Source organism: Arachis hypogaea, chromosome 8, assembly GCF_003086295.3.
Source record: "Arachis hypogaea cultivar Tifrunner chromosome 8, arahy.Tifrunner.gnm2.J5K5, whole genome shotgun sequence".
NCBI classification, from domain to species: Eukaryota; Viridiplantae; Streptophyta; class Magnoliopsida; order Fabales; family Fabaceae; genus Arachis; species Arachis hypogaea.
In genome coordinates this window covers 37,490,736-37,517,185 of record NC_092043.1, presented here as the reverse complement: position 1 = coordinate 37,517,185, position 26,450 = coordinate 37,490,736, and the positions used below count along the sequence as shown (strand labels likewise).

The window sequence follows — 26,450 nt, the reverse complement described above, 5'->3', positions numbered from 1 at the left end:
GGAGAATAGGTTTCTGTTTTTGTGTCCCTTTGGGTTTCCTTTGGGGTTTTCCTTATTTTATCATATGTATATATTGCTATGCTTGAATCGGTTATCTTCGCAGCCAGATTTTGAGTCTTGATATTCCTGTTTTTGACACTCTTTTGTATATATATAATCTCGCGTTGGTTTATCCTTGTTCGTTACGTTATCGATCGGAGTGTTGCGCTTTTGAGTTGCGGTTTTTTTTGTTTACCCCTCTTTCTACAAAGGCTCCTAGTTATAATCAATCATTCATACTACTATACGTACTAAATTTTTATTTTAGAGGTCGTAATACCTTACCATCTCTGAATTATGACTTAAGCATAAGACTCTGTATGGTAGGGTGTTACACGACTCAATTTTCCTATGTTAAAAGGAGCAAGTTCTTATGACGAAGTAAAATTAATGAAGTTAAAAAAGTTAAATTTGTATGCCTATAAAAGCATGAACAGGACAAAAGGATAATAAAATAACATCAATAACAAGCATTTCTCTCTCTTTATACAATACATAATTTTTTCTCTTTTCTATCTCTTCGTGGGTTTGAGTTACAAAATATATATATATATATAATATTAGTAAATATATGAATCACTTCTATTATAGTATTATAGTGAGATAATAATATTTGTAAACATTAATTCTAGAGTCTTTTATTTACACTTTTTATATTTATTTATTTTACAACGTTAACTAACTAATAACCGTAAAAAAAATTAACAATAAAGTTAAAATTAAAAAATAAAATAAAATTATCCCTAACTTTTTATCTTAAAGATAAATAAGTTTTCGACTAATTAAAAATATAACATCTTTTACTTTCTAAAACGTGAAACATTTCAACAAGGACGGAACTAGGCTAATTATTAAGGGCGCCGTGTTTAATAATTTATTAAAAATATTTTATATTACTATTTCTAATGATAAAATTTTAAAAAATATCTATATATATAATCTCAATCAAATATTCATACAAAAATATACATATATGTATTTAATATCCAATTAAATAAAAGAGATACTACTGGTTGTGGAAGATGCAAGAGTAAGAGGAGGCCCCCGCCCTTTTAGAAGTCTGGATTCCTGATTTACGCATACGAGCTTTTTGAGGATGGTCAAAATTGAATGGAGAAGCTTGGGAGATGCTCCGTTCCCATGTAAACTGAAGGCGTTGACTATACCGTTGCGGAAATAGCACAAGGATAACTTCAGTGATATGGATAAGAGACTGATGATGTTTGAGGATGAAATAAAGAAGCTTGATACTATGGTTAGTGAGGGGGTCTATGATGGTACGACGGAGGCTAGAAGGAAGGCGTTGGTGAGCTTCTGTGGAAGATGGTACACTAGGAAGGAGCTCCACTGGAAGTTGATGTCTCAGTCCAAACACGCTACAAACATGGATAAGAATACCAGGTATTTTCATAACATTGCTTCAGCTAGAAGGCAGAATAACAGAATTGATGCACTTATGATTCATGGACGGCTAGTAAGAAATCAGGCAAGAATAAAGATTGCAATTAGGGGGTTCTACAAGGATCTATAATAGGCAGGACTATGCTCCGACGATTGGGATTAGGGAGGGGGTGGTAAAGCAGATTAATAGGGAGAAGGCTGAGGCATTGGAGGTATTGTCGACTGTGGAGGAGATCAGAGAGGCAGTGTGGGACTGTGACTCGTATAAAGCGCCCGGTAGTGATGGGTATAATTTGAACTTTATCAAGCAGTGTTGGGATGACATTGGACAGGAGTTCACTACAGTAGTGGTGGGGTTCTTCCAAAGTGCCAAGTTACCTGCGGATGTGAATGTCACGTGGGTGACACTAGCCCAAAGTTTATGGGTGCTAAGGAGATTACAGACTTTCGGCCGATTAGTATGGTGAGGTGTGTGTATAAGGTGATTTCGAAGGTCTTAGTAAGAAGGATGATCTCAGTTATGCCGGGACTGGCAGGAGAGACTCAGACTGCATTCGTCAAAGGCAGGAAAATTCATGATTGGGCGCTTATAGCTTGTGAGATGGTTCATTGGCTTAAGACGCGAAGGAAAAAAATGGCTATAATCAAGTTGGATTTCCAAAAAGCATATGATAAAGTCAGATAGAGGTTTGTTGATATTGTGTTACAGAGGATGGGTTTTGGCCAAAGATGGAGGAGTTGGGTAAGGGAGTGTGTCAGCACAGCTACTATGTCAGTTATCATGAACGGGTCCCCATCCAAGCCGTTCAATATGGAGAGGGGCCTGAGGCAAGAGGATCCTCTATCACCACTTCTGTTTGTGCTTGTGGTCGACGTTTTACATCGGATGTTGGGGGAAGCTGTCAGAAATGGACGCATTGCTCTGCTACTGGTAGGGGAAATCATATTGAATTATCACATCTCCAGTTCGCAGATGATACCATGTTGTTCTGTCCCCTGGAGACAGAAATGATTATGAATTATAAGAGTTTGATGAGGTGCTTTGAGCTGATGTCGGGTGATGAGCGGATAATTTGTACGCTTTTTGGCATTGTTTTTAGTATGTTTTTAGTATGATCTAGTTAGTTTTTAGTATATTTTTATTAGTTTTTAGTTAAAATTCACTTTTCTGGACTTTACTATGAGTTTGTGTGTTTTTCTGTGATTTCAGGTATTTTCTGGCTGAAATTGAGGGACCTGAGCAAAAATCTGATTCAGAGACTAAAAAGGACTACAGATGCTGTTGGATTCTGACCTCCCTGCACTCGAAGTGGATTTTCTGGAGCTACAGAAGCCCAATTGGCGCGCTCTCAACGGCGTTGGAAAGTAGACATCCTGGGCTTTCCAGCAATATATGATAGTCTATACTTTGCCCAAGATTTGATGGCCCAAACCGGCGTTCAAAGTCACCCTCAGAATTCCCAGCGTTAAACGCCGGAACTGGCACAAGGATGGGAGTTAAACGCCCAAACTGGCATAAAAGCTGGCGTTTAACTCCAAGAAGAGTCTCTACACGAAAATGCTTCAATGCTCAGCCCAAGCACACACCAAGTGGGCCCGGAAGTGGATTTTTATGTCATTTACTCATCTCTGTAAACCCTAGGCTACTAGTTCTCTATAAGTAGGACCTTTTACTATTGTATTTTCATCTTTTGATCTAGACATCTTTTGATCTTTGGATCTTTTGATCACATTGGGAGGCTGGCCTCACGGCCATGCCTAGACCTTGTTCTTATGTATTTTCAACGGTGGAGTTTCTACACACCATAGATTAAGGTGTGGAGCTCTGCTGTACCTCGAGTATTAATGCAATTACTATTGTTCTTCTATTCAATTCCGCTTGTTCTTGTTCTAAGATATCACTTGTTCTTCAACTTGATGAATGTGATGATCCGTGACACTCATCATCATTCTCACCTATGAACGCGTGCCTGACAACCACCTCCGTTCTACCTTAGATTGGGTGGATATCTCTTGGATTCTTTAACCGGAATCTTCGTGGTATAAGCTAGAACTGATGGCGGCATTCAAGAGAATCCGGAAGGTCTAAACCTTGTCTGTGGTATTCTGAGTAGGATTCAATGATTGAATGACTGTGACGAGCTTCAAACTCGCGATTGTGGGGCGTTAGTGACAGACGCAAAAGAATCACTGGATTCTATTCCGACGTGATCGAGAACCGACAGCTGGATAGCCGTGCCGTGACAGGGTGCGTTGAACATTTCCACTGAGAGGATGGGAGGTAGCCACTGACAACGGTGAAACCCTTGCATACATCTTGCCATGGAAAGGAGTAAGAAGGATTGGATGAAGACAGTAGGAAAGCAGAGAGACGGAAGGAACACAGCATCTCCATACGCTTATCTGAAATTCCCACCAATGAATTGCATAAGTATCTCTATCTTATTCTTTATGTTTTATTCATCATCCATTACCATTTAAGTCTGCCTGACTAAGATTTACAAGGTGACCATAGCTTGCTTCATACCAACAATCTCTGTGGGATCGACCCTTACTCGCGTAAGGTTTATTACTTGGACGACCCAGTACACTTGCTGGTTAGTTGTGCGAAGTTGTAGTGATCACAATTTCGTCCACCAAGTTTTTGGTGCCGTTGCCGGGGATTGTTGAGTTTGGACAACTGACGGTTCATCTTGTTGCTTAGATTAGGTATTTTTCTTCAGAGTTCTTAAGAATGAATTCTAGTGTTTCAAGGTGATGTTCTTATCATCACCAAAGCTGATTAATTTTCATCAATTTAGCTCTTGAATGCAATGTCCTGCTGAAGCTTGTTCAGCCATGTCTAATTTCTTTAGACTGAAGCTTTAGACTAACATTGCATGATTCCTGGAATTCTCATTAAGAATTTTGATATTTTTATTTTTCCTTTTCACTTAATTTTCGAAAAATCCAAAAAAAATTTACAAAATCATAAAAACCAAAAATATTCTATGTTTCTTGTTTGAGTCTAGAGTCTCATGTTAAGTTTGGTGTCAATTGCATGTTTCTGTTCTTTTTGCATTCATGCATGTGTCTTCATTAATCATCAAGTTGTTCTTGATGATTTCATTGCTCTAATCTTTAAATTCTCTTGACTTGAGTGTTTTGTGTTTCTCATGTGCATTTTCATTTTGTTAGTGTCAGTAGTATACAAACTGCTAAGTTTGGTGTCTTGCATGCATTGTTATTTGATTGTAGTTGCATTTTGATTATTCCTCATTATTGAAAATCCAAAAATATTTTTAATTTGTGTCTTTTCAAGTCAATAATACAGAGAATTGAAGATTCAGAACATACAGCAGAGGAATTACACAGAAAAAGCTGGGCGTTCAAAACGCCCAGTAAGGAAGGCAAGCTGGCGTTTAAACGCCAGCCAGGGTGCCTGGCTGGGCGTTTAACGCCCAAAAGGGTAGTAGTTTGGGCGTTAAATGCCAGAATGTGCACCATTCTGGGCGTTTAACGCCAGGATGGCACAAGAGGGAAGATTTTGTTTTCAAATCATTTTTTTTAAGTTTTCAAAATCAAATCTTTTTCAAATCATATCTTTTCAATCAAATCTTTTTCAAAATCAATTTCTTTCCATTTTTAAAAATACTTGCTATCAATTAATGATTTGATTCAACATTTCAAGTATGTTGCCTTTTCTGTTGAGAAAGGTTTAATGTTTGAATCATATCTTTTCTTGTTAGCCAAGTCATTAATTTTTAAAATCAAATCTTTTTAAAATGTTTTTCAAATCATATCTTTTTAATCACATCTTTTTCAAAATAGTTTTCAATCATATCTTTTTTATTTTCTAATTTCAAAATCTTTTTCAAAAATCACTTGATTTCTTTTCTATTCTTGGTTTTCGAAAATCAATTAGTGTTTTTCAAAATGTTTTTTTAAATGTTTTTAATTAATTTTCGAAAATTTCTTCCCCTCTTCTCACATCCTTCTATTTATGGACTAACACTATTCCTTAATGCACAATTCGAACTACATCTCTCTTGATAAGTTCGAATTCTTCTACTTCTGCCTTCTATTTTTCTTTTCCTCTGACACCTCAAGGAATCTCTATACTGTGACATAGAGGATTCCATATTTTCTTGTTCTCTTCTCTTTCATATGAACAGGAGCAAAGACAAAAGCATTCTTGTTGAGGCTGATCCTGAACCTGAAAGGACCTTGAAGCGAAAGCTAAGAGAAGCTAAGGCACAACTCTCTGTAGAGGACCTAACAGAAATCTTCAAAGAAGAAGAACCCATGGCAGCCGAAAACAACAACAATGCCAACAATGCAAGGAATGTGCTGGGTGACTTTACTGCACCTACTCCCGACTTCTATGGGAGAAGCATCTCTATCCCTGCCACTGGAGCAAACAACTTTGAGCTTAAGCCTCAATTAGTTTCTCTGATGCAACAGAATTGCAAGTTCCATGGACTTCCATTGGAAGATCCTCATTAGTTTTTAGCTGAGTTCTTGCAAATCTGTGACACTGTCAAGACCAATGGGGTTGACCCTGAGGTCTACAGACTTATGCTATTCCCCTTTGTTGTAAGAGACAGAGCTAGGACTTGGTTGGACTCACAACCTAAAGAAAGCCTGAACTCTTGGGAAAAGCTAGTCAATGCCTTCTTGGCAAAGTTCTTTCCACCTCAAAAATTGAGTAAGCTTAGAGTGGAAGTCTAAACCTTCAGACAGAAGGAAGGAGAATCCCTCTATGAAGCTTGGAAAAGATACAAACAATTAATCAGAAAGTGTCCCTCTGATATGCTTTCTGAATGGAGCATCATAGGTATTTTCTATGAGGGTCTCTTTGAACTATCCAAGATGTCTTTGGATAGCTCTGCTAGAGGATCTCTTCATCTGAAGAAGACGCCTACAGAAGCTCAAGAACTAATTGAAATGGTTGCAAATAACCAATTCATGTACACTTCTGAAAGGAATCCTGTGAACAATGGGACTAATCAGAAGAAAGGAGTTCTTGAGATTGACACTCTAAATGCCATATTGGCTCAGAACAAGATATTGACTCAGCAAGTCAATATGATTTCTCAAAGTCTGTCTGGAATGCAAAATGCACTATGCAGTACTAATGAAGCTTCATCTGAAGAAGAAGCTTATGATCCTGAGAACCCTTCAATGGAAGAGGTGAATTACATGGGAGAACCCTATGGAAACACCTATAATCCTTCATGGAGAAATCATCCAAATCTCTCATGGAAGGATCAACAGAGACCTCAACAAGGTTTCAACAATAATAATGGTGGAAGAAACAGGTTTAGCAATGGCAAGCCTTTTCCATCATCTTCTCAGCAACAGACAGAGAGTTCTAAGTAGAACACCTCTGACTTAGCAACCATGGTCTCTGATCTAATCAAAACCACTCAAAGTTTCATGACTGAAACAAGATCCTCCATTAGAAATTTGGAGGGACAAGTGGGTCAGTTGAGCAAGAAAATTACTGAACTCCCTCCTAGTACTCTTCCAAGCAATACAGAAGAAAATCCAAAAGGAGAGTGCAAAGCCATCAACATGGCCGAATTTGGAGAGGAGGAAGAGGCAGTGAACGCCACTGAGGAAGGCCTCAATGGACGTCCACTGGCCTCCAATGAATTCCCTAATGAGGAACCAAGGGAATCTGAGGCTCAAAATGAGACCATAGAGATTCCATTGGACTTACTTCTGCCATTCATGAGCTCTGATGAGTATTCTTCCTCTGAAGAGGATGAGTATGTCACTGAAGAGCAAGTTGCTAAATACCTTGGAGCAATCATGAAGCTAAATGACAAGTTATTTGGAAATGAGACTTGGGAGGATGAACCCCCTTTGCTCACCAAAGAACTGGATGACTTGTCTAGGCAGAAATTACCTCAAAAGAGACAAGATCCTGGAAAGTTTTCAATACCTTGTACCATAGGCACCATGACCTTCAAGAAGGCCTTGTGTGACCTAGGGTCAAGTGTAAACCTCATGCCTCTCTCTGTAATGGAGAAGCTAGGGATCTTTGAGGTGCAAGCTGCAAAAATCTCACTAGAGATGGCAGACAACTCAAGAAAACAAGCTTATGGACTTGTAGAGGATGTTCTGGTAAAAGTTGAAGACCATTACATCCCTGCTGATTTCATAGTCCTAGAGACTGGGAAGTGCATGGATGAATCCATCATCCTTGGCAGACCCTTCCTAGCCACAGCAAAGGCTGTGATTGATGTTGATAGAGGAGAATTGATCATTCAAGTGAATGAAGAATCCTTTGTGTTTAAGGCTCAAGGATATCCCTCTGTCACCATGGAGAGGAAGCTTGAAGAGCTTCTCTCAAAACAGAGCCAAACAGAGCCCCCACAGTCAAACTCTAAGTTTGGTGTTGGGAGGCCACAACCAAATTCTAAGTTTGGTGTTGAACCCCCACATTCAAACTCTAAGTTTGGTGTTGGGAGGTTCCAACATTGCTCTGAGCATCTCTGAGGCTCCATGAGAGCCCTCTGTCAAGCTACTGACATTAAAGAAGCGCTTGTTGGGAGGCAACCCAATGTTATATTTTATCCATTTTCCCTTGTTATTTTATGTTTTCTGTAGGTTGATGATCATGAGAAGTCACAAAATCAATGGAAAAAGCAAAAACAGAATGAAAAACAGAAAGAAAAATAGCACACCCTGGAGGAAGAACCTGCTGGTGTTTAAACGCCAGTAAGGCTAGCAGATGGGCGTTTAACGCCCAGTCTGGCACCATTCTGGGCGTTTAACGCCAGAAAGGGGCACCAGACTGGCGTTAAACGCCAGTAAAGGGCAAAAACTCGGCGTTAAACGCCAGAAATGGGCACCAGCCCGGCGTTTAACGCCAGAATTGGCACAAAGAGCAATTTTGCTCGCCACTTGGTGCAAGGATGACTTTTCCTTGACACCTCAGGATCTGTGGACCCCACAGGATCCCCACCTACCCCACCACTCTCTCTCTTCTTCACCCATTCACCAATCACCTCAATACCTCTTCCCCAAAAACCCTTCACCTATCAAATCCCATCTTTCTCTTCACCACTCACATCCATCCTTCATAAAACCCCACCTACCTCACCATTCAAATTCAAACCACTTTCCCTCCCAAACCCACCCATACATGACCGAACCATAACCCTCCCCCCACTCCTATATAAACCCATCTTCACTCCTTCATTTTCACACACCCTAAACACTACTTCTCCCCCCTTTGGCCGAACCACAAGGCCATCTCCATCTCCTCTATTTCTTCTTCTTCTACTCTCTTCTTTCTTCTTTTGCTCGAGGACGAGCAAACCTTTTAAGTTTGGTGTGGTAAAAGCATTGCTTTTTGTTTTTCCATAACCATTTATGGCATCCAAGGCCGGAGAAACCTCTAGAAAGAGGAAAGGGAAGGCAAAAGCTTCCACCTCCGAGTCATGGGAGATGGAGATATTCATCTCAAGGGTGCATCAAGACCACTTCTATGAAGTTGTGGCCTTGAAGAAGGTGATCCCCGAGGTCCCTTTCAAACTCAAAAAGAGTGAATATCCGGAGATCCGACATGAGATCCGAAGGAGAGGTTGGGAAGTTCTTACCAACCCCATTCAACAAGTCGGAATCTTAATGGTTCAAGAGTTCTATGCCAATGCATGGATCACCAAGAACCATGATCAAAGTGTGAACCCGGACCCAAAGAATTGGCTTACTATGGTTCGGGAGAAATACTTGGATTTTAGTCCGGAAAATGTAAGGTTGGCATTCAACTTGCCCATTATGCAAGGAGATGAACACCCTTACACTAGAAGGGTCAATTTTGATCAAAGATTGGACCAAGTCCTCATAATCATATGTGAAGAGGGCGCCCAATGGAAGAGAGATTCAAGAGGAAAGCCGGTTCAATTGAGAAAGCATGACCTCAAGCCCGTGGCTAGGGGATGGTTGGAGTTTATCCAACGCTCAATCATTCCCACTAGCAACCGGTCCGAAGTTACTCTAGACCAGGCCATCATGATCCATAGCATCATGATTGGAGAAGAAATAGAAGTTCATGAGGTGATATCCCAAGAACTTTATAAGGTGGCAGACAAGTCCTCTACCTTGGCAAGGTTAGCCTTTCCTCATCTCATTTGTCACCTCTGTTATTCAGTTGGAGTTGACATAGAGGAAGACATCCCCATTGATGAGGACAAGCCCATTACTAAGAAGAGGATGGAGCAAACAAGAGACCCCTCTCATCATCAAATCCCTGAGATGCCTCAAGGGATACACTTTCCTCCACAAAACTATTGGGAGCAACTAAACACCTCTCTAGGAGAATTGAGTTCCAACATGGGACAACTAAGGGTGGAGCACCAAGAACATTCCATCCTCCTCCATGAAATTAGAGAAGATCAAAGAATCATGAGAGAGGAGCAACAAAGGCAAGGAAGAGACATTGAGGAGCTCAAGCACTCCATAGGATCTTCAAGAGGAAGAACAAGCCGCCATCACTAAGGTGGACCCGTTCTTTAATTTCCTTGTTCTTTATTTTCCTGTTTTTCGAATTTTAGTGCTTATGTTTATCTATGTTTGTGTCTTGTGATCATTAGTGTCTTAGTGTCTATGCCTTAAAGTTATGAATGTCCTATGAATCCATCACCTCTCTTAAATGAAAAGTGTTCTTAAATTGAAAAAGAGAAGAATTGCATGAATTTTGAATTTTATAACAGTTTAATTATTTTGATGTGGTGACAATACTTTTGTTTTCTGAATGTATGCTTAAACAGTGCATATGTCTTTTGAATTTGTGGTTCATGAATGTTGGCTCTTGAAAGAATGATGAAAAAGGAGACATGTTACTGAGGATCTGAAAAATCATAAAAATGATTCTTGAAGCAAGAAAAAGCAGCGAATACAAAAAAAAAAGAGAAGGAGAAAAACGAAAAAAAAAGGAGAAAAGAAAACGAAAAAAAAAGAAGAAAAGAGAAAAAGAGAAATAAAGTTGTGATCCAAGGCAAAAAGAGTGTGCTTAAGAACCCTGGACACCTCTAATTGGGGACTCTAGCAAAGCTGAGTCACAATCTGAAAAGGTTCACCCAATTATGTGTCTGTGGCATGTATGTATCCGGTGGTAATACTGGAAGACAAAGTGCTTTGGGCCACGGCCAAGACTCAATAAGTAGCTGTGTTCAAGAATCATCATACTTAACTAGGAGAATCAATGACACTATCTGGATTCTGAGTTTCTAAAGAAGCCAATCATTCTGAATTTCAAAGGATAGAGTGAGATGCCAAAACTGTTCAGAGGCAAAAAGCTAAAAGCCCCGCTCATCTAATTAATACTGATCTTCATAGATGTTTTTGGAATTCATTGCATATTCTCTTCTTTTTATCTTATTTGATTTTCAGTTGCTTGAGGACAAGCAACAATTTAAGTTTGGTGTTGTGATGAGCGGATAATTTGTACGCTTTTTGGCATTGTTTTTAGTATGATCTAGTTAGTTTTTAGTATATTTTTATTAGTTTTTAGTTAAAATTCACTTTTCTCTGAATTTCAAAGGATAGAGTGAGATGCCAAAACTGTTCAGAGGCAAAAAGCTAAAAGCCCCGCTCATCTAATTAATACTGATCTTCATAGATGTTTTTGGAATTCATTGCATATTCTCTTCTTTTTATCTTATTTGATTTTCAGTTGCTTGAGGACAAGCAACAATTTAAGTTTGGTGTTGTGATGAGCGGATAATTTGTACGCTTTTTGGCATTGTTTTTAGTATGATCTAGTTAGTTTTTAGTATATTTTTATTAGTTTTTAGTTAAAATTCACTTTTCTGGACTTTACTATGAGTTTGTGTGTTTTTCTGTGATTTCAGGTATTTTTTGGCTGAAATTGAGGGACCTGAGCAAAAATCTGATTCAGAGACTAAAAAGGACTGCAGATGCTGTTGGATTCTGACCTCCCTGCACTCGAAGTGGATTTTCTGAAGCTACAGAAGCCCAATTGGCGCGCTCTCAACGGCTTTGGAAAGTAGACATCCTGGGCTTTCCAGCAATATATGATAGTCCATACTTTGCCCAAGATTTGATGGCCCAAACCGGCGTTCAAAGTAAACGCCGGAACTGGCACAAGGATGGGAGTTAAACGCCCAAACTGGCATAAAAGCTGGCGTTTAACTCCAAGAAGAGTCTCTACACGAAAATGCTTCAATGCTCAGCCCAAGCACACACCAAGTGGGCCCGGAAGTGGATTTTTATGTCATTTACTCATCTCTGTAAACCCTAGGCTACTAGTTCTCTATAAGTAGGACCTTTTACTATTGTATTTTCATCTTTTGATCTAGACATCTTTTGATCTTTGGATCTTTTGATCACATTGGGAGGCTGGCCTCACGGCCATGCCTAGACCTTGTTCTTATGTATTTTCAACGGTAGAGTTTCTACACACCATAGATTAAGGTGTGGAGCTCTGCTGTACCTCGAGTATTAATGCAATTACTATTGTTCTTCTATTCAATTCCGCTTGTTCTTGTTCTAAGATATCACTTGTTCTTCAACTTGATGAATGTGATGATCCGTGACACTCATCATCATTCTCACCTATGAACGCGTGCCTGACAACCACCTCCGTTCTACCTTAGATTGGGTGGATATCTCTTGGATTCTTTAACCGGAATCTTCGTGGTATAAGCTAGAACTGATGGCGGCATTCAAGAGAATCCGGAAGGTCTAAACCTTGTCTGTGGTATTCTGAGTAGGATTCAATGATTGAATGACTGTGACGAGCTTCAAACTCGCGATTGTGGGGCGTTAGTGACAGACGCAAAAGAATCACTGGATTCTATTCCGACGTGATCGAGAACCGACAGCTGGATAGCCGTGCCGTGACAGGGTGCGTTGAACATTTCCACTGAGAGGATGGGAGGTAGCCACTGACAACGGTGAAACCCTTGCATACATCTTGCCATGGAAAGGAGTAAGAAGGATTGGATGAAGACAGTAGGAAAGCAGAGAGACGGAAGGAACACAGCATCTCCATACGCTTATCTGAAATTCCCACCAATGAATTGCATAAGTATCTCTATCTTATTCTTTATGTTTTATTCATCATCCATTACCATTTAAGTCTGCCTGACTAAGATTTACAAGGTGACCATAGCTTGCTTCATACCAACAATCTCTGTGGGATCGACCCTTACTCGCGTAAGGTTTATTACTTGGACGACCCAGTACACTTGCTGGTTAGTTGTGCGAAGTTGTAGTGATCACAATTTCGTCCACCATCGGGTCTGAGTATCAACTTTGACAAGTCGAATCTGATCTCGGTGAACTGCGAGCAAGGATGGGTAGATCAGGCAAGTGATATCCTGGAATGCAAGCAAGCTGTTTTACCTGTTAGATACATGGGGATTTCTTTAGGAGCAAACCCGCGCCTGGTAAAGACTTGGAAACCGATTATAGATAAGGTGGAAGCGAAGTTAAGCTTATGGAAAGCGAAGGTTCTCAACAAGGTAGGTAAACTTGTCCTAATTAAATCTATGCTGAATAGCCTACCAATGTATTACCTTAGTCTGTACAAGATGTCGAAGGCAGTTGCTGATAAGCTGATTGGCCTACAGAGGCAGGTTTTGTGGTCTAAAGAGGATGAAAATTATGGTACACCCCTAGTTAAGTGGGAGCTGGTTCAGGCACCAAAAAAGGTTGGCGGCTTGGGAGTTGGGGATGCAATGCTTCGAAACACAGTGCTCCTGTTTAAATGGTGGTGGCAGTTCTCGCAGGAGAAGTGTCCGTTGTGGAAAAAAGATTGTTTGTTCATGCTATAATTTGAACCCGAATGAGATGTTAGCTTACCAGCACTTACCGGTAAATGGAGGGCCCTGAAAGGACATATGTCAATTGAATATAAAAGAACAACGGGTATGACAGAAAATGGCTAGCGGCATGGCAATGGAGGTAGGGAATGGAAGCAGAACCCTGTTTTAGAAAGATAACTGGGTTCAAGGCAGTCCTCTGAAAGCGAGTTTTCCAAGACTCTTCTCCATTTCAACCCAACAAGGTGATATGATACGGGACTGTGGGTTCTAGGATGGCCTAGAGTGGATTTGGAACTTTCATTGGAGGAGGGAGTTGTTCCAATGGGAGATGGACCTAGTCCATCAACTTCACGAGAGGTTACGACCAGTGAAGCTCTCAACGGATCGAGAGGATGCTGTTGTGTGGAAGTTTGATAAGAAGTGTGTCTTTTCTACTAGCTCTGTTCTGCAAGTCATCCAATCGGAAACTCTGACTGATGAGATCACAAGTTATAGTTTCACCAGTGCGATTTGGAGCAGCGTGATCCCCCCTGAGGGTGGAGCTATTTGGATTTGTGCTAGTTGGGAGAGTTAATACCAAGGAGCGATTGAGCATATTGGGTGTTATTCCTAATATTGATAATACTTGTATCCTGTGTAAAAAATAGGTAGAATCTGTACAACATTTATTTCTCCTATGTGAGGTTACATGGCAGGTATGGTGCACATGATTGAGGCATTTCGTACAGATTGAGCTGTTCCTGGTACCATAAAAGGGCTGTTTGAAAGCTGGACTGGAATGCACACTAGCAACCAAGAGAAGAGAAAATAGCTGACTGGGTTCTTTGCAGTGATTTGGAACATTTGGTGGGAACGAAACGATAAAATTTTCAAAAATAAAGAAGCAGGTGTTGCGAAAGTACAAAGCATGACGGCTTTGAGCTACCAAGAATAGATTTCCAGTGATCCTGGTGGGTGTTAATGGCAGTACTTGGGGGCCAAGGAAGTTGATGTCTCTCGTGTAGCAGTTTTCTTTTGTGTTGAGATTTCTTTTATTTCCTGTTATTTATGCTCCACTCTATTGTGTTAAGCTTTCTTTGTTTCAAAAAAAAAAAGAGATACTACTAACTTTGTCTTTATCGACATGTATATGTAATACTCATTTATTTCAAATAATTGGTCGCATTTCAAGATCTCTTGAACTATTTGTTAGAGAATTTGAAGTAATTAAATTTAATATTCTCTCAAGTATTGGAGTAGTAATAGACTAATAATAGTAGACGTATTTTCATTCTTTTGATCTTTTTTTCTTAGAATGTATCAACAATTTTAAACTTACACATAATTTAAATAGTCAAATAAAATTTTATAATTAAAAATATATTTAGTAAAAAGTACAAATTACAATCTATAATCTTTATAAAAGATAAAAATTATATTTCAATTTAAAATAAGATATTAAAATTCAAAACAATAATACTAACATTGTAGTATAAATAATACAAAATTGTAAATTAATAGTTAATTAATAAAAAAATTACCTATACAAACTAACATATAATAACATACAAACTTAACAAATAATAAATTAAGTAAATAATCAAATATATAAAAAATATCAGAATTAAGCAAGGCTAAGAAAAAAAGTAAAAAAAAATATTAAATATATTCTACTTTTGAATAACTATGTGTTTTAGTTGTTAGTTTAACAAGAAGATATATTGATATACATCTGTTGAAAATACTTTTATTCATCTAGATTGATCTAAATTGACTTTTTTTATCCCACTCTAATAAAATAAACAAAGAATGAAAATGATTATGAATTCACTATGATATATACATATACCGTTATATAAATATAATTTCGATGTATTTTTCTTATAGATTTTATAATTAAAATTAATATGGATATCATTATATCTATATTAATTAATATATATATTCCATATATTATATGGGTTACCCGGGACTCGAACCCGAAACTAGTCGGATGGATGAAGTAGAAATTGGATTTGTTATAGTTTTTTGAAATACAAAAAATAAAAATAGGATTTTTTTTTGTAAAAAAAGTGAAAAATCACTTGTTAAACTATAATTTTTTTTTTAATTTACAAAAAAAATGTCAAAGAGTAGAAGATAAAAAATTAAAGAGATAAAAAAAAGAAAAATAAAAAAATTGTTACAATTGCAAAGTAAAAGTGAAAGATTTTTTTTGTCTAAATGAGGACATTAAGAAGAAAATAATGGTTTATATTTTATTTTTTAAATAAAATGGACTATATTATTATATCTTATTAACACTATACAAAAATGAGCTTATTTTTTGGATTTATTCTAAATGATTAATGAATTATATTTATATATTATAATTTAATGTTTTTTTTGTCCAGGGAGAAGTTGAGTAATAAAAGAAGGGCTCATCTCTATTAAATTTATTATTTTTTTAAAAAATTAAAATTTGGAGAGCCATATATGCTTCCATCCCTGCATCTAAATTTTTTTAGGAGACCGATTGGTTCTTATATATTTTAAACGAAAAGACTTAAATATCTCATATTTTAAAAAATTTGAAATATTTTTATATTTTTAATTAATTAAAAATTTATATATTTTTTAATTAAAAAATTAGAAACATATTTGTGTTTTTCTCTTAAATCAAATAAGACGTTTGAGATAATTTTAAAAATAAAATGACAAATAAATTCCTAAAAATTTATACTTCGGACAGATTAATAACTAAAAAAATACTAACAAAGTTTTTTACAATAACAAATGAAGATAAATTAATTTAAATTAAAATATTCTATCCTAATTAAAAGAGTTAACTTTAAAATAATGTGTTCATATTTATTATTTTAAAAAATTTATTTGAATTATTTTTAAGATTAATCTATTTAAAATATAAATGTTCAAAAGAGTTATTTATTATTTTATTTTAATTTTAAAAATATTAATGACAAAAATTATATTTTATTCTAAAAAAATTAAAAATAATTTAATATTAAAAAAGAATTAATGCAATATAAAAAGATATATGACTTTTAATGTACATATATCATTTTTCGTATTCATACCAGCCAAAAAAAAAGGTGTTTTAAGTTTTAGAAGCATAATAACATGATTGGATTGATTGCTCTGTGGCTCTGCACTCTCGTTTGCACCTCACGAAGATAAGTAGATAACTGTTAGCTAAAGGTGATTGGCTTTTGAAATTTTTTTTTTAATTTCAAAGAGGTAGAAATAACTAGATGGCCAACCGTGATAAAATCAACAAAAGCAATGTTATAAGGCCAATACAAGTTGTTATTTTTTAGTTAGCTGTTAATCACTAATATTTAAAATTATTAATAAAAAATAATATTAAATTATTAAACTAAAAATATTATATTTTTAAAAATATTGGCCAATAAAAATTAAAATTATTAGTCTTTTAAGTTCAACATAGCTTATAGGACATTTGTATTCATTTCCAAAGTCCAAAATCACAAATGTAACAAGAGCTTAATAAGGAAGAAGAGTTTTATTAGTTTAACATAAGAATAAATATTTATCTGTCTATTTTATCTATATAAAAGTTAATTCCAAAATTATTTTATATCAAAGTCATTCTATATTTAAGTAACAATTTCGCTAAGTAAACAATGAGAGGTATATATGAACAATATGAATAACAAGTTACGTTTCAAATTCGTTAACCATTCAATTTCACTTTCACCATAAATTCACCACTTTTATCGAGTGTCAGAGCTAGCAAGTTTTGTGATTTGTAACCATCAATTATTCATTATTAGTATTTTTAATGGTGTAAGATTTCATCTAATGGTATGGAATTATTCACTTTTCTTTTACTGGTTAAGTGCTGGCCAGATTTTAATAAAAGTATTGGCCCCTAAACTTTCTCTTTATCTAATTTCACTTTGACCTAATTACACCCCCTTCTAACTCGCTCAAACCCCTTTTTCACTGTAGTCAGCCGTCCGTCACCTACCCCAGCATGCAGTCTCCCTCGCCGGCGAAAAAGCTCCCCAGTGCTGCTGCCTCCCGCCATTACCAATTCCGAATGCAGGTAAGCCATTTGTTTTAAGAATAAACATCCCATTTACATTAAGAACAGACATCCAATTTACATGAATAATAAACATCCCATTTGCATGAAAAATAAACATCTACATAGCGTATAAAATTTTCACGGCATAATTTGTCATCACGTTGACTCTCATCAACGCTTAGATTTACAATATTGCCATTTGATTGATTGGAATGATAACTTCATCAACAGTCTCAATAGCATGCCTTCAACACTAAAAATGAGTAATGAGCTTGGGTTAGCAACAGTGGTGCCACCCTCAGCAGTCATGAGCCAGCAGTTGCGGCGACAGTTCTAGTGTTGTGAATCACAATGACAGCGGTAGCACGAATTCGTGAAAAACGTAAGGCTATGACTGCACGGGGTGCGGGGACAGCAGTGTTCTCGAAAGGAAAGGCACGCTTGGCGACAATTGCGGCTTCTATCACCTTGGGTTGGCGCTCTCTCCAGTGGTGGTGGTCGGTCATCTTGGGTTGGCGCTCTCTCCGGTAATGGTGGAAAATGCGAATGGTCACGGTGCGGTTAGAGAGAAGGGATCCCAACGTATTTTAGAACATATTACTAATTAATTCTAATTATTTAAATTCAAAAATTTAAATAAATTTAATTAATTATTAATCTGATTTAAATCATTTTTATTTTAAACCGTTGTTCACGTTGTTTAATATTTACGTTGTTCAACTATACTTTTTCTTTAAATAATGACATATAGATTCTTTAGAATTTTGCCATATCAGCATATTAATATAGATGTAATTCTATTATGAAATCAAAAAATTTTTTTCAACTTTAATGTCAATGAGTAATAGCTCAAATGTCATAGTCTTCTCATACTCAATTAAGAAGTTGCGGATTCGAGTCTCCTATTTTTGGTAAAAAAAAAAAAATTCTTGTAACAGTTTTCATAATAATTAGCAACATAATCCTCGCAATTAAAATCTCTTTTTAATAATGTTAAATATTCTTTTCATGATTCAATTCATATTTTTTAGCTGTTCTCACAATAATTAATATTTTTTTTATCTAAAGCATTACATATGTGTTAGATCCTAAAATTATATATTAAAATATCTTAAATCTTTTGTAGAGACACGAAATAAATTGATTATTCATTTGTTTTTACAATCACAATTTTTTAAAAATAATTTATAGGAAATAGGTATGCTAGAATGTTTCAAAAAATAAAAACTGATAAAAGGCTTATAGCCTTATACTATAATTAAAAGACGTCAAACTACTCTTATATAATTTGTTTTACAGGAAAAGAAATATTACTGCTAATTCTTAATTTTAGATTATTATAATCAATTTTATGCTTAATTAAGTGATAATCCAATACTTTTTTGCATGCACTTTAATAGTATTATAAAACACCCAAATAACTATAATAATGTTAAATAAAATTATAATTTGTATTCGATCTTTTCGGATCCAGAAATTTTAATACGGAGAAGTCGAATTTTAGATAATTTTTTTTATTTCATAAAAATAATTAACATATAGTTATTAGAGTTAGAGTTAGTTTTTTAAAAGATTTATTAAAATATATATAATTATAATTTTTTTTATAATTTTATTTTTAATATGATAATTACATAAAAAAATATAACAATATCAATAGTGCATTATAAAATTATAAAATACTAATAATTTATAACGTGTTTAGTTAAAAATTATCACATATCTTATTAACTAAAATAAATTATAAATTATTAATTATTTGAAAGACACAGTATCCTTATAAAATACAAAATATAAAATATTTTTATAAAATTTTTTCTTTTAACAACGTAAATTAAAAAAATGAGTATTTTTTATAAGAAAATAATATTTAAAGTACATTACCAAAATATAACTACGTAAGTCATTATTGATATAATAATATAAATATTAAATATATTAATATAAAAAATAAATAATTTTTTAAAAATAAATATAGTGATTATTATATAAAAACTAATTCAAAATGTACAAAGACTTGAGAGTATGATATTAAATTAGTTAAGTAAAAAATATTAGTGAATTAAACAATTAAGATATAAATTTATCACATAATAAAATATAATACATATAAAACTATTAAATTACATAATATTTTTTATTTTTTAAATACATATTTCATATATAAATGTAGGTTCTTAAAATTTTGGGGGAGTCGAGGCCACTACTCACCCCTCCTCTAGGTCCTTCCGTAGATCTTTACCACAGTTATTTTTGAATTGATTCAAGTTAAGATAGTTATTGAATATTATTTTATTTTATTTAAATATTTATATTTTAATCTTATTCAATGAAAAATACTTATCAAATAGATATAAAAGATTTTAACTTTTGAAACATAAATTAATAAAGATAACTTTAGAGATTATATAAATAATAACTATATTACATAAAACCTTGAAATGTTTATGAGTTATGACTCATATTTTCATATAATTAAAGTTCCATAATTTCAAGAAATATACTTTTCAAAAAATTATTTATAATTTGCATTCATATTTATGTATTTAAAATTATTTTTATAATATTATCAATCACTTTTATTATTTATTTGAATTCGTACAACGCCAGGTCTCACTCTAATTAAATAAAATACACATATCTATTAAATATTGCACGATTTCGTGCACGAAAATGTCACCTATCTTCGTCTATCGAGCTTCCAATAAACTAACTGTATAATCATTATTTGAGACTGCTTTATAACTACTTGATGAAGAAACATCACCTCCCATCTCTCTCTCTGTAAAGAATCCAGGCATTTTAGGTTGAGGTAATGCAATTTCACTACTCAGCATTAAAACCACACTTGACATGCTTGGTCTGTCATCTGGATTCTGCTGCACACATAGTAGTCCTATATGGATCAATCTTAGAACCGAAGATAAATTCGATGTGTCTCTTATTGCATTACAAACTATTTCATAGCCTTTGCCTTCTGTAAACAATCTCCATGCCTGCACATTTTTCAAACGTTTGGTTGATAATAGAACTTAGAAGAATATCAAGCTTGATTAATTATAATTCAAGTCCATGCTTACATGACCAAGAAGGTTAAAGTGGTGATCTTGATGATTGAAGCCTCTGTTTCTCTTCCCACTTACGATTTCCAATACCAACACACCAAAGCTAAATACATCGGATTTTGTTGAGTACACTCCATCGATTACATACTCTGGTGATAGATATCCACTGCACATTCATATTCCAAAATTTATTTAGAAAAAAAGGAAGAACATAAACATAAACATAAAGCAAATGAAAAGAGAAAGAAAGCCTTGGCGAAAAAAATAAAAACAAATTCAAAAAGAGACTTTTGCTTAAGGTGCGTGTTGGAGATATAACTGTTTATGTATCTCTTCCTATTAATTTAAGCTTTTGGGAGGATGGTATTATAATAGAAACTAGACAAGTTGAGTCATTATTATGTTGATTGTTCAAAAGACTTACTAGGTTCCAACCACATTTTGTGTGCTTGCTTCAACTTCATTTCCTCCGAAGCTTCTAGCCAATCCAAAGTCCGATACTTTTGGGTTCATTTCTGCGTCTAACAATACATTGGCGGCTTTGAGATCTCTATGAACTATTCTATGTCTTGAATCTTGACGAAGGTAAAGAAGACCTCGAGCAATCCCATTGATTATATGCAAACGCGTCGGCCAACCTAGTAACATAGCCTTCTGTTCATCTGTTATAATTCCCAAGTTAGAAAATTTTTCTAATAAGATTATCAACTGTGACTTTGAAAGAATTGTGCAACAAGGACTAACTGCATTTTTAAATTTTAACAACATAAAAAATAAACTTTAAGAAAGTTATTTCGAACAATGCATAAGGCTTGTAGAATCAAACCAAATATGAAGAAGTCCAAGCTCTTATTGGGCATAAATTCATAAATCAGAAGCCTCTCTGTTGCTTGAATACAGCACCCTAGTAGCTTCACTAAATTCCTGTGCTGAAGTTTGGAAACATGCTTAACTTCATTTTTGAATTCTTTGAGTCCTTGGGTTGAATTCTGTGAACGTCTTTTGACAGCTATTTCTCTTCCATCTTCTAAAATACCCTGAAAGTTATAACAATCTGATGTATTAAAATCTATTCTGTTAAGGGCCAGTCAAATATAAATTAAAATTAAACTAGTATTTTTTCTCGTAATAACATTACAGAAATATAAATCTTTTAAAACTATGTCTTTCATGACATTATAGATTAGGACACAAAAGTTTTATAGTATTAAACTAATTTTACAAAAAGATGTAAGGACAAAAGTCTCTATCGACTAAAAAATTAAGATCTTTGTGGATAAAAAAAATTAAATAATAAGTTTTTAGTTATTATTTTCATATGAAAGAATTTATTTTTTTACTAATAATTAATTTTAATATTCATTATCTAAAATTTAAAAAAATTTAACGTATATACTTTTATAGTTGATTAGGTGTTAAATCTGTTGCATACATAGAAATAATTAAATTTTATACTTACTATTTAAATATAATATTTTTTCTCTAAATATTTTAAAATATAATTAGATATTAGTATAAAAAATTATATTGATAGTTATAAAATTAACTTAAATTATTTTTTTTAAATAATTGAATCTTAATTCTAACTTTTAACCACATCATTAGTATTTTCTCTAAATTATATGTAATAAATATTTGAAGAAAAAGAAGTAAAAATATAGATTAAAAAGATAAGCAGTAAAAATTTAAAATTAAATAAAAAAATATGCATATAATAATATTTTTTATTTAAATTATATTATGTTATTAATTTTATTTTTTGCAGAATAGAAAAGTAGAGAAAAATAAAGAATGAAAGAAAAGAGAAAAGAGAGAAAGATAAAGAAGAAGAATGAGAGAGGGAGTTTGTTAATTTTGGAAGTTAAAAAATTATTTTAATTATAATGAAAAAATATCTGGTGACACATTTTGATTTGTCAAATTACTAATATAAAATATAAATTATATATTATATATAGAGTGGGAATGATAGAGAGAAAGAAAAAAAAAGAGAGATAGATAAGAGAATGCAAAAAAGAGGTTTACTAATTTTAGAGGAAAATATTTTTTCTAAGTTTTAATAAGAGAGTGTCATGTGACACATTTTAATTATTGAATTAGTTAGTAATATATATAATATAGCTATATTTCAATTTTATATTTTAATTTCAATTTAATTTAAATATAATTAGAGAATGTCATATATATTTTGATTGTCAAATTTGTAATTAGTTATTGATAATGATATACAAAAGAGATAGAGTGAACGAAAGAATGAGAGAGATAGAAAGAGAGAGAGAGAGAGAATGGGAGAATTTTTTAATTTTGGAAGAAAAGATTTGATTTCAATTATAATAAGAGAGTGACATAGAACATATTTGAGTTGTAAAATTAGTAGTATATAATAGATTAACTAAACATTATGCATTCTAGATTCTAGAAATGACAATTTTAACATTTGGTTACCTTATAGACTAATCCAAAACCACCTTGTCCCAGTATGTTATCACTTGAAAAGTTATTTGTTGCTGAAGCAATTGTAGAAATATCAAACAAGGGTAAATCTATATCTTCCTCATGCTGATCATCATTTGTTACACTTGCTTTTGTTTCTTGATTTCTTCTCATATTTCCTGCAAAGTAACATGTTGTGTTTAATATCAGAACAAAAAGAAATGTAGAACATGTTCAATGTTAACACAATTTAAGAAATCACTTAACTGCCTTTTTGCCTTGTCTTCCATTTATAAAAGACCAATGCCAAGCAAGAGACTAAAACCCCAAAAGACAACAAAGAGGAGCTTATGATGATAGCCTCTTGCTTCCTCCTAGTGTTGGATTTGTTTGATTTCTGCACTTCTAAACTTCCTAAGAAAGCAGGCATTATAAGAAAATAGAGAAATTTGAAATAGTTATTAAAAGTTTGATAAGGTATATAACATGAAACAAACAAATTAAGAATGTAATTTTGATACATTGTCAGCGTAAAACAATTTTACATGTGCATCCAATTACGTAACACTATATTAATAGAAATAACTACTTTTACATCGACCGTATGAATGATCAACCAAAAAAACAGATGTGATTAAACAATTTATACTATCAAAAACATTAAAATTAAACTCAACAAATTAAAAAGGCAAAAGAAACAAAACAAAGCTTGAGGAATAGATAGTGTACCTAATTCTGTCTTTGCCATCCTTATGTAAACATCTTGAAGAGATGAATTCAACTCTTTCATATCCATCAAATCATCAAACCAAAGTAAACACCCCCTTGCACCGCTGCTGATATCTAAAGGTGCATAAGCTGTACATGAGCAGTTCTTCAAGCACAAAACCCTGCACTCTTCAAGGCTAATGGTTCTATCAAACCATGATTTATCTGTGTCCGGTAATTTTAGCCCCGAATACTTCAAGAACCCGTCTTCGTGGCAGTTCAGTGAAGTTCTCCTTACACATTTTGTTCCATTTTGCACAAATTTATCCAAGCAATTACATATAGGAGATTTGTTTACATTACAGCTCGCATAACCACCACATTTTGCATAGTAATCACAGGAATCCGCTGGTATGTGGAAAAAAGTGACCCATTCCATTTTTTCATAGCTCCAAGTAGTACGGTGGCTAAATCCATCTGGTGACAATCGAAGCCTATGAAGAACTGAACTATTGATTAGCTCATATATAAAATATGCTTCTTCCTCATTATAACTAAATTCATAAATGAATATTGGATTCTCTGTCAACTGAGCTACCCCGCTAACCTGAACACCATTCCATGATCCGAAACGAAATCTTTTGGCGCTACCTTCCCTTATAAATAACTGCGGGTACCCATGGATATCCAGTCCATAAGTATAGTTACCGCGAGAAGGGTCATCCGAATTCTTCCACGATGTCAAGTATCGGTTCAGTCCTGTGACTAGATTCACTCCAAACTTCTGTCCAGGCAGAAGAGTGTCGGATGGATAGTCGAAACTCTGCCATAAAAAGCCGTCCGCTCTGTTATTGCTTCTTTCTTGCAGCACAAGATTTCCAGAACTCAAAAGCTTTGCAACCGGATCTTTCGCCGGTCCGGTTGTGTTGGAGGACCAGATTACTTCCTTCTTACCGTTGAGAAGGAGGAGAATTCCGGTGGCGTTGACCTTCAAGACCCCTGAGGAGTCAGTGAGGGGGTTATCCTTGTTGGCAACCCATACAACTGTCTGTATTGGGACTTTGTTATACCAAATCCCAATGTAACGGTTCTTGGAATTTGTTGGGCTGAAGAATCCAAGTGCAAAGGTTTCATCAGCTGAAACCATGGTGTCACCCTTATTATCACTTATGGATTGCAAGGTATCAATAGTGTCGCTTGCAGTAGAAGCCACCATATTGTTCAGAACAGAGAAAAAACCAAACAGAAGCAAGGTGAAGAAGCTTTTCATCATTATGCTCATGTTCATTCCCTGTTCAAAAAAAAATTAAATAAATAATCAAGATGATGTACAAATTAACCTAATAATCAAAGAGTAAGAGAAAATAGCATACATGTCTTACATGTTCATGTCATTTTCCAGCTTCTGATGATTTACGAATGCTGGATTGAATATCTATGATTAGCATTAAATGAAACTCATGTGAGTGACAGAACACTGTTTGAATTTTGTGACCTGAAAACTTGGAAATATTTTCTTTGACCAAGTCAGTCAACGTGAACAAAACACAATATTATATCTGCTTTTGAAAATTTTGTGGATTATGATTTATGTGTAATTCTTTCTACTCTTTCTTGTATATTATTGGGAAAAAATAATTGTCTGCACCACTTCCTGGCCGCGTTTTCTGACCAGAAACAATTTTATGATGATAGTTTTTGACTTCTGATAATAGAATATAGTGATAATTAACTATTTTTTTTTATTTGTTTGTTAACTTTTATTGACTTCAGTCTTAATCACTCTTTCTTTTCTTAATATGAAAGACTTGAATAAAATGAACATGACAGAGGAAGATATTATGGAATAATTGACAGTTGCACATTAATTCTAAGAGTTCATACTGTATTCCATCTCATTATGATAAGTAGCGTGTTTGATTTTTTTATATATGTTAATTTATCTTTTAAATATTATACTAATAATAAAACATTAAAAAATAATGGATGAGACTAATAATACATTGATTCATATTTTTTTTTTTTACATAATTATATGATGCTTTGGCGGCGTATATTTATTTATTTATTTTAGATTATTGCACAGAAATTGAAGCAATAAATTAAAATTAATATTATAAGTTATATTTTAAGTCGTAAAAAATAACCATCTCTTTATTTTATTTTATCTATCTTTGGTCACTTTTCCCTGACTTTTCACTGAAAATTTATTTTAATGAAAAATATGTTTTTACTGATATGAATATATACGATTATAGATAAGACCACTTTACCAAATATAGAATTTCTTAATAAAATTGTAAGTTGTAACAATCGATTGGTGATTTGGTGTGATCAAGATTCCCAAAATACTTGGACATGATTTCTAACACTAGGAGCACAAATGGAATCCATTGTTGGCAATAGAATTCCTCCATTGTGGAGTCACTACGAATCGTTGATTATGATCCCACATAAATATTGTTGACCGCCGAAAATGTTTTGTCTTGACTTTATTCTTTTTTCTTGTTTGGGGCATTCAATCAATAAAAAAAAAATATTGAAAAAAGATTTTTTTATTTTTATTTTTTTAGTATGTTTGATAATTTTTTAATAGTAAAAATAAAAATATTAGAAAAATAAAAAATATATTTTTTGAAAAGCTATAATTTATATCTTTTTTAAAGAATAAAGTATATGTTTTGTTCTTGAAATTTAATAAAAATTTTAAAAATATTCTTAAGTTTTATTTTGTTTTAATTTTTGTCTCAAAAATTTTTTATTTGCATCAAATATACCATTGCCGGCTAATTTTTCAAAAAATTTAATACCAATTCAACAACAATTTCATAAGAACAACCTTTAACACAAGCAAACCAAGCATAATTTTCATGTATTATTGTTAGATTGGTCTTAAATTTTTTGGAAATTTAGGCGTCGAGAGTATATTTGATGCAAATAAAAAACTTTCAGAGACAAAACTGAAACAAAATAAAACTTAGATATATTTTT

The 26,450-nt window shown here is 33.9% G+C and overlaps 1 protein-coding gene and 1 non-coding gene across 3 annotated transcripts; both read right to left on the bottom strand.

Moving 5' to 3' along the window:
- Window positions 1–6,129: 6,129 nt before the first annotated feature.
- LOC112708547 (small nucleolar RNA R71) lies at window positions 6,130–6,237 on the bottom strand. The gene has a single exon (XR_003156401.1). It is a non-coding gene; the product is annotated as a small nucleolar RNA R71 (small nucleolar RNA).
- A 13,571-nt stretch (window positions 6,238–19,808) lies between these two features.
- LOC112705341 (G-type lectin S-receptor-like serine/threonine-protein kinase At4g27290) lies at window positions 19,809–25,149 on the bottom strand. 2 transcript variants are annotated; one of them, XM_072201713.1, is made up of 8 exons: window positions 24,842–25,149; window positions 23,481–24,750; window positions 23,019–23,165; window positions 22,764–22,930; window positions 21,145–21,355; window positions 20,743–20,980; window positions 20,334–20,484; window positions 19,809–20,249 (listed from the first exon to the last, which is right to left on the bottom strand). In XM_072201713.1, exons 2-8 carry the CDS (start codon window positions 24,745–24,747, stop codon window positions 19,944–19,946), a joined length of 2,487 nt encoding a protein of 828 aa, XP_072057814.1. In that variant the 5' UTR covers window positions 24,748–24,750; window positions 24,842–25,149; the 3' UTR covers window positions 19,809–19,943. The 2 variants fall into 2 exon arrangements, with proteins under 2 accessions (XP_072057814.1, XP_072057815.1); XM_072201714.1 differs by having other exon boundaries at window positions 24,833–25,051.
- Between the last annotated feature and the right edge of the window lie 1,301 nt (window positions 25,150–26,450).